Genomic DNA, 9,077 nt, shown 5'->3' with positions numbered 1-9,077 from the left:
AGCGCGCGCGCCCCCCGCGCGCCCCTCCTGTTCCCGCCGCCGCCTCGCGCCCCCCGCGCGCCCCCCGCGCGCTCCCCCTCGCGCCTCCCGCGCGCCCCCCCGCGCGCTCCCCCTCGCGCTCCCCCTAACGGCCGCCCCGCGCGCCCCCCCTCAGGCCCCCCAAAGGCCGCTCCCCTCGCCCCCCGCGCGCCCCATCTCGCGCCCCCCCTAACGGTCGCCCCGCGCGCCCCCCCCTCAGGCCCCGCCCGCGCGCCCCCTCAGGCCCGTCCCCAAGGCGGAGCGCGGAGCGGGGCGGGGATGCCCAGCGCTTTGTGCCCGCTCCCCGCCGCCCCTCCCGTCTCTGCTGGGCCGGCCCGCTCCTCTCCACGCCCCGCCGGCGCTCCCCGTCCCTGCGGCCGCGCTCAGCCCCGGCCGGCGGCGGCAGAGCGGGCGGCTCCGCCCCCGGCCCCGGCCCCTTCCCGCCGGGCTCGGCTCCCGGCGCCTTCCGCCGCCCGCGGGCCAGCGGCAGCAGCGGGGCGGCAGCGGCAGGAGGAGGAGGAGGAGGAGGAGGAGGAGGAGGAGGCGGCGGCCTCGGCGGGTCGGGGAGCGGCTCCATGGCGACCGCGGCGACGGAACCGGTGTACGGGCTCTCGGAGGACGAGGTGAGTCGGGGCAGCGGCCGCGTGCGGGGTGCGGGGTGTGGCGGGGCCCCGTCGGCGGGAGCAGCGGCGCCGCTGCGGGAGCGAAGGTCGAGGGTCGGTCCGGGAGGGCGAACGCCGCTCGCCCCGCGGGGCTCCGGGCCCGGCCCGGGCAGCGTAGCCCGCAGCCCCGGCAGGTGCGGCCGCCGCAGCCCGCGGGGGCCCCGGCCGGGCGGGCGGCGAACAAAGAGCCCCTCTCCGCCCCCTCCCGCAGCGCCGCCGCTGTCCCCGCCGGGAGCTGTGTCAGACACAGCCTGGTCCCGGTGCAGATGGAGCCGATAAGTGGGGTAGGACCCGCGATAACTAATCGCCGTGTGCCGGCTTTATCAGCCTATGTCTTCTGCAGAACCAGACTAGCACGGGCGTGAGCAGAACAGTCCGGTTTATCTTAGGTGAATGTTAAAAATGCTGTTTAATGCCCTTTTTGTTTCGTTGCCGTGGTCGGGTGCCCCTTTCCCTAGCAGCCGGTGTGATGGAGCATCAGCAGTGGGCAGGGTGCGTTGCTGGGCTGTGGTTTCAGAATATATCAGGTGGTAGCAGCGCACATATTGCTTGTACACATACAGGAGCGAATAAAAATTGTTACAGCATTGCATCCGGTTTTATGGGGCCGAACGCGACGGGTAATCCGTTAGTTTGCGGTGTAGAAGAAACTGACATTTAAAAAAAGAAGTCTTTAAATTGTGAAGCTGAAAGACAGTGTTTATTACACGTACTTCTGTGGTATCAAGTTTAGATGATTGTAACGTTTAATTACCATTGGAAAGGAGATTCTTGAGCTGGAATGGGTGTTTTGCTGAGGGGGATTCGTTCTGTTGTTGATTGATACAGCTGAGAGCAGAGTGGTGTGAGGAAGGGGAGCAGGGAGGGCAATGCTGGGGCCTTGGGTGATGTAGATAACGAGCATTGATTGCACCTGAGGAGAACCTTCTTTCCTAGGGCTGTTTCGTTAAGCCCACCTGTGAGGATGGGGGTGACTGACGGTAATCCCTGAGCATCTCTGGGCCAGCTCCCATGTGTCACCCGGGCCCACTGCTGAGCCATCTGTGGGCATCCTGCGTGCTCCCGGGGGGCTGGAGTGTCTGTGGGCATCCTGCGTGCTCCCGGGGGGCTGGAGTGTCTGTGGGCATCCTGCGTGCTCCCGGGGGGCTGGAGTGTCTGTGGGCATCCTGCGTGCCCCCGGGGGGCTGGAGGGGATGCAGGATCCTGCCTGCTCCTGGGGCATCCTGGTTGTTGGGGGCCCTGCAGAGGCTCGAGGAACAGCCAAGGCCAATGGGGATTGCTGTCCCAATGTGGGCCCCCCCAAACGTTTAATTGGAGGTGCTTTGGTGCTTCTGTTGGCAAGTGTGATCTGTGAGGAGAAGGGAAACCTGGAGCCACCCTGCCAGGTCTCGGGGAGGTGGCTGGGAACATCATGCTGGAGCCTGGCTGCTGCCTTTTCTGTTGTGCTGTGCTCGCTGTGTCTTTTGTCCCTGCCTCCCGCCTCGACATATGCTGGTACTCGCACAGAATGCTAAAGAGAAACGGATCCAGGGAGAAAGGCGCTGGCTGTGCCGCTCTCACCTTGGCTCCGAGGGGGAGGGATCTCGGGAGAGCAGGGGCTGTTCCTGCCGTGGTGCTCAGTCCCAGCTGGTGCTGGGGAACAGCGGGCAGGGAGGTGCGTCTGTCACTCACCTCCCGAGGTAAAACCAAGGTGTTGGAAAAGGGGAAAGCAAGGCTCTGGTCTCTCAGCTGCAGCGATGGCCACAGCCACACTGCCTGAGGGGCGGGTCTGATGGTGCTGGACACTTCTCAGGACAGAGCAGTGACCATCTAAAACTGCAGCAGCAGTCCACAAATGGAAATAGAGTGGAAGAGAGAGGGCAAAGGGACCGGGGTGAGGAGGGGCAGGGAGAAGGATGCTGGCAATACTCACAACCTGCTGGGCTGTAGTTTCATTATGCCAAAAATCTGAACCGCTGTCTAGTCTGTGGTAATGGGCAGAGGAGAGCTGAGAACAGGAGGAGGAGGAGGTTCTCCCTCGGGAGGGTGGCTGTGAATAAGCTCCAGTAGAGGTAAAGCTCCAGAGGGTTGAGGAAGGCAGGTGTGCTGACAGTTCACTGCGTGCTGGCTTGTGTGGGTAATGACTTCCCATTAGCACTGGTTTGGACTTGGTGTGGCGTTTTCTTTGGAAAAGCAGAGCTCTTCTAGCTGGGAGAGGCTGAACTGTGTGTGGACATATTCAGGCTGTTAATTTCCCTTGTTCCTGCCTGGGTTTGAAATGCAGTTTAGAGGTCTGTTGTAGATGTTTTCTGGAGGGTTTTGAGTTGGCCTTGTGCGGGGCTTCCACTCCTGGCACATGTGCTGGTTGGGAAATGCAGTAAGCTGGATGGGCTGAATGTAATGGATGTAAGTTGGACTGGCTGAAGGGCTTTCCAGAGAAGCAGCAGTGTCTTCTGCAGAGCAGAGGAGAGGTTCCCTGCTGCTTGCACAATCAGCGCGCGTGGGCTCCTGCTCCACGGCTGGGGCTGCGCGTGTGCCGGCGCGTCTGCAGAGTTTGGTCTGCACTGGTCCCTGTGGTGAGCTGGGGTTCCTGGGGGTGCCCTCCCTGTGGGCATCTGTTCCGCGTTGCCCAAGGGCTCTGATGGGGGTTTGGGGATCACTGAGTCACAGGGGACGATCCAACCGTTCGTTGCACTTTGCCACGGCAGCCCACGTGTGCTCATACATAGGTCAGCCTCTTTGGAAACCTGAACTGTAAAAAGGTTTAGATTAGTCTGTTAGTTAAAATCAACTGTAAATCAGATTCGTGTCCTGCCAGTTTTTCACTGTGGGGGTGACATCAGCACTAGGCCAGGCTGCCCAGGGGACTGTTGGAGCTCCATCTTTGGGGCTGTTTGGAACTGTCTGGATGTGGGCCTGGCAACCGGCTCTGGCTCGAGTAGGGGATGAGCCAGGTGACCTCCAGAGGCCCCTGCCAACCTCAGCCCCTCTGTGATTCTGTGAAATAATATTTACACATAGCTTAGGTGCTCTCATGCAGTCTTTAAATATCACTATATTAAAAAACTTACAGCCCTTCACAGTTGAAAACATTTGTGAATGAAGTGCATGTCTTGTTAGTTTCAGTTTGGATTTCTCAGGAGTCTTTGGCAACAATTTAGGTGTTGCCCAAACAAATCCATAAACATTCCCTTTTCATTTCTCAGTGTCCTTGGGGGGAAGCAAAACATGCAGGCTCCTTGGATCTCATTTGGTTGAATTAATAATGGATCTTCACAAAAAGATCCTTGAAGAAAGAGTGTCTTTTTAGATTTGAAAATATTAGGGGGAAAAAAGAGGTTCATACATGAAACTGCTCTCTGCGGTTCCAGCATTCTTCTCTTTTCAAGTTCTATTCAACTTCCGTGACTTGTGATTGAATCAACTGGAATTAGAAGCTTCCTACTGAGATGACATTTTGTCATGCCTTAGAAATTGTCAAAAAGGACCTTATGTTCCTGAAAATATCTCAATGCGTGAGATACAATCCCATATGCCTCGAGATGAATAGTTGTGCATGTAGTCACTGCAGCTTAACCTTTCTTCTTGTGTGCTGTGCTGGGCAAAGCCTTGTTCCTCAGGAAGGAATCCTGGAGGATTTCAAGAGCCTCTGTGGCACTTGGCTTTAATGAGATGCGCTTTGGGGAAAGAGAAGCAAAACCAGTTCTGGGTAGGATGGAAATGGTTCCTGTAGACAGGAATGAAATGAATCCCTGTAAAGCACAGGCTTACCTGTACTGCAGCTGACAGCAGGGTAAAGAATAAACCAAGATGTGCCACGGTGGTGCTGTGCTGAAGTGCAGCTTGGGCTGTGATGGGTGAACTGTCTGTGTAAAGTGCTGCAGACTGAGGCGTAGAGGAGGTTTTTTAGTGCCTCGTGTTTATATGTTCCTGATGCATTTGTTGCTCGGGAATCATCTCCCTTGAGGGTGTCTCCTTTGCTGCAGTCGAGTGTCATGTTAACAGATCTGTGAGATGGGGCTGGGAAGGCCTCAAGAGGAGGAGGTTATTGCTCATGATCAGCGGGATTTATTGGGGAGGAAAAAGGCTGTGATTTTCCCTCCTCCCCTGGAGTTGGTGACAAAGCAGTGACATGCGGGAGCTCAGCCTTGAATTGCTCTCCTTTACATTTGAAGCAACCCATAAGCTTTGGAAGCAAGCGGGATGCTGTTGTTGGGAAGTGTCAGTGTTGCAGATGGTTGCAGGAGGATTTCAGGTGCCGTTCGGTGGCCTGGGTGCTGAGCTGTCTCTTGCTGCTTGCCTGGCTCCCACGCTGCACTGACACGGCCAGAGGGGTTTCCTGAGCCCAGGCTGTGTCCACAGGGCCCCTGCCAGGACTGGTGCTGGGGAAGGGGCTCCAGAGCCGTGTGCCCTTGTTGCACTGGTTCCCAGCTCATCTGCTGGAGCAGCGCTGGAGTGCCAGGCGCTGGGTGAAGGAGCAGGGTCCTGATGTGCTGCAGCAGCAGCTCGGGGCAGCCGTGGCTCCTCAGCTGCCAGGTGGGAGGGGGCAGTGTGGGGGGCCAACCTGCCCTGGGGTGCACCAGCTGCTGCCTGAACCTGGAGCCTTTTATATGGGAAACCCCCTGGAGTTCCTGGACAAGATGCACCTTTTGTGGCCAGCACTGAACACAGACCCTTTAAACAGGAGCTCTGCTGTTTCTGCTCTGAATACTCCGGTTACATAAAGCCTGACTCTGCCATCCCAGTGTGAGGGGCCTCCCTTGGTCACAGTGCTGACAGTATCTTAGCAATAAGCAATTCAGAATAGTGACTTTTTATTGACTTTTTAAATGGAAAAAAAACCAACCCTGAATTGTTTTTATAGACTCTAAGTGCACTGGCTTCAGGGATAGTGTGTAAACTTTAAATGAGGATTAAAAAGTCCAGGTGAGGAAGCGTTTCATAAATGATAGGGCTTGCCTATCTCCTTGTGTGGCAGAATAACAAAATAGGCTGTGGTTCTCAGGAGGTCAATAGATTTTTATAAAAGCCTGCATTTTAAACCTTCTTTTTATGAGTTATCAGCATGTTTTGGTCACTAGTACTGACACTAAGTGAATTCTAGTTTTAATGTAAAATTAATGTAAAGACACTTAAGGTGGTTTGTATTAAAATGTGTGTCTGAGGGAGTGAAGAAGGGTTGGTTTTCCACACATCTCCACTCAGAGGTGCCTCTGTGTCCCCCGGCTGTTGTCCTGTGCTGTGAGGGTGGTGTGCAGGTAGTGCAGCCAGTGCTTCCAGTGCTGCCTTTGGGAAGGGGGGACAGGCATTCCTTGGGTTCCATGAGAAGGGCTGGCCGTTGGAGGGCACTGTGTAATGGTAAATGGGAACTCAAGGTTCTCCTCTGCTCCTGCACAGAGGCCATTTTCGTGGGAAGCAAACAGGGACTGTGAGCCCCACGTGTGCTGATGGGCAGGGTCCTGACCCTGGGGGCACCGCTTGCTCTGGGAGCTGCGGTAAATAGATCTCTGCTGGGGGTTTGCGGGGTTTGTTTTGAAAATAGAACCAGGCAATAGAAGCGCAATGAGCTTCCCTGCCAGAAGGGATCGGTGTCAGCCGGCAGCGTGTTGAGGGAAGGAAGAACACCCCCCTGCAGCTCCTAGGTTGGCACTGTCTGCAGTTAGTGAAAGGTTCCGTGGAATGCAATGTTTACCCTTCCTAAGCCAAACACAGGTCCTGCTGCGAGGTGGGCTGTCTGCAGGTGCTGCAGGAGCCAGAGGGCTCATCAGGGGTGGTGCTGCGGATGCAACCTGTGGGCAGCTCGCAGATTTCAGCTGGATCAGGCCAAACTGGCAACCTCTCAGTCCCGGAGGATTGGATGGGGCCGAGACCTCTTGCTTAATTAAACTCCGTGGCTTATAAACTGGGACTTTTCTGAGAGAGCTGGAAACCTCCAGGCCTTGTAATAGCAGTGGGGGCTGGATTATCTAACAGCTTCAGTCAGTTGAAAGTCGTAGATGTGATAGCAGTGTGCAGGAGTAGCTTGATTTAATTAGAGTTAAATTTTGGTGTCGGTGAACAGAGAAATCTCCTTAACTTCCATAAATTTCTCCATCCTCTGTTTTTGTTGCTGCTTCCTCCTAAATGTTCCATTGTGTTGAATTATGTTTTTACTGTAGCTGCTGGCCAGCTCTGTCCCCTGTGGGAAGAAGTGCAGTGCAATCTCGTGCACGCTCTTATTTTGGGTAAGCTGGGTAGGAATGGGGTGCGGGCTGGGTGACTCCTACCTCGAGGGCTGCGAGGAAGGAATGTGGTTTTACTGCTGGCTCGGGACTGGAGCTGCTGCCAGGTCAGTGCCAACACCTGCCAGGGTTTACCTGCAACTGTGGCTTTCAGAAGTATTTAACCTGCTGGCACGCCTACTTTGTGGCATGGAGTTCTTAAACTGCCCAAATCCCAGGATGGAGCACTCCCTTCCTCTGCTCTCACTGCCTTTTCCTCTCCCAGAAGGAAGGAAAAATAAATCCTTAGGAAAGGGATTGTTTTCTGCAGAATAAAACCAGTCATTAACTAGTAATTAATTTTAAAATAAGAGATGTGGTTAAACTGCACAGGCCTGGAAGCTATAATTGCAGTTAAAATAGTTAAAAACAAGCCAACCCACCAAAAAAAAAAAAAAAAACCAAACAAACCAAAGCCCCAACAAAACAAATCTGGAAACCTGATTCTTGAGCTGTATTATGGAATATCTGTCTGCCAGGTGATGTCTCAGCTGGGCAACAGACTTGGTGTATTTGTACTTGTAATTGTTCCTTTTTTCCTCCCTCCATTTGATTGTAGTTCTGTGCACTGGCAGGCTGTAGGTGTTTGTCAGAATCCTGATTTCTAGGATTTAGGAGGCTTGCCTGTAATCAAATGAAATATCTGCAGTTCTGGGAACACTGGCAGATATGAGGAATGAGTTGGGCTTTGCCATTAAGCCACAGCATCTTATTTTTGTACCTGAGTGCACAGATCGGTGTGACTGTGTTGGTGTCCTGCCAGTTCAAGGCAGGCTTCCCTGTTTTCATGTAGTTTATCTGCTGGAGATGAGCAGAACAACCATGCCATCCTCTCCTTTGGCAGCTCCTAGGGTGGAATAATCCTGGCTGGAGGGTGGAAATGTGTTCCTGTTACCTGCCCTGGGTTTCACTGAAAGCAGTTCAAAGTCTGACTCTCCTTAAGTATCTCTATGTGGATGATCACAGTGCATTCATGGTGGGATTTTGGAGGGACAGGAGCAAAGGGGAATGCACAGGAGAAGGTGTCCTGGGATGACTCCCTCATGGACCATCTGTTTGGGAACTGGTGTGGTGGGGAAGATCCGCTCCTGGCATCTCCCTTTTCTCTGGTGGGACTGGCCGTGGGTCTGGAGCGCGCTGCTTTGAGGTTGTGCCCACTGTCCATGTGTGGTGCAGGTCATGGTTGTGCTTCAGTTCTTAGAGGATGAAGAAGGGTTTTATCTTCCAAGAGAGAAGTGGTCTGAGAGGTAAACAAACAGCAAGGAAGAAGTTTTTTGTGGTATGTTGAAGGGAGTAGAGCGGATGGGTGGTTTTTTTTTTCTCTTGGTGGTGTGCTCTGCTTGCCATCCTCCTCCTCCTCTGTTTATCCAACTCTTCCCATGAGAGACAGCGTGTCAGGTCTCCTTCACACCACGGACTAACTTACATAAACTGTCATCAATTTTGATGACATAAGTCAACAAAAGTATTTGACTTTTTAGTCAGTGAGAAATTACAACAGGCATTGCTTCACCTTTCCATTGTAGTTTGAAACCTAAACGTTGTAAAGCAGACTGCACTAAGTGGGTACAGGGTGGGTGTGGATTACCTGCCTGGTCATTTGTCACCATGTGCCTGGCGTGCTCCTAATGCAGGATCTGGAAGCTGTTGAAGCCTTGGACCCTTCACAACTGTTAATGAGTGACCTCAAAGTCTGCAGAGTTAAGATGGTAAAGTTTGTAGCTAATGTGTTTTCTAGTCTTGTGGAGACCTTCTGGTATTATGTGCCTACCGGTGTCACTTTTTCCCTTAGAATATTGTCCAAAATTTGGGTTGGAACCGGTGCATATCTTAAAGCATTTCAGTCACAACTTCAGTCGCTGTTTTGATTGACATTGTTATTAAAGAAATGCCTCTGACACTGCTTGAATTGATTTAGCAAAACCCTGTGTGGGTCCCTCAGCCTGCTGACGCCATGAAAATTTACCTTTAATCCCTTGTGCTGCTGTCACAGAACTTGATTTTATTTGAAATCTGGTCAGTTCAGTTCTGAACTGCTTGTAACTGCATTTGTGTTTCTTCATCTCCCACTGGAGTGAAATGATCAGCTGTAATTCAGTGCAGGTACCTTGTGCCACATACAGGCTGCAGCACCCAGGGATGGACCCTCAGCCCGCTG

General features: G+C 53.5%; 1 protein-coding gene across 2 annotated transcripts in view; it reads left to right on the top strand.

The window, feature by feature from the left end:
• The first annotated feature begins 511 nt into the window (after nucleotides 1-511).
• NEDD4L (neural precursor cell expressed, developmentally down-regulated 4-like, E3 ubiquitin protein ligase) overlaps nucleotides 512-9,077 on the top strand; it is a 62,158-nt gene continuing 53,592 nt past the window's right edge. For both annotated transcript variants that reach the window (XM_027907434.1, XM_027907433.1), the window contains exon 1: nucleotides 512-641. In XM_027907434.1, the coding sequence (XP_027763235.1) occupies nucleotides 594-641 (48 nt within the window). In that variant the 5' untranslated portion in view covers nucleotides 512-593. The remainder of the gene's footprint in view (nucleotides 642-9,077) is intronic.

This window comes from Empidonax traillii, unplaced genomic scaffold, assembly GCF_003031625.1.
Source record: "Empidonax traillii isolate 1590-97213 ecotype Southwest subspecies unplaced genomic scaffold, ASM303162v1 scaffold1462:size220982, whole genome shotgun sequence".
Classification (NCBI taxonomy): Eukaryota; Metazoa; Chordata; class Aves; order Passeriformes; family Tyrannidae; genus Empidonax; species Empidonax traillii.
The sequence above is the reverse complement of the archived record's forward strand: the minus strand, read 5'-3'. Positions and strand labels throughout refer to the sequence as shown.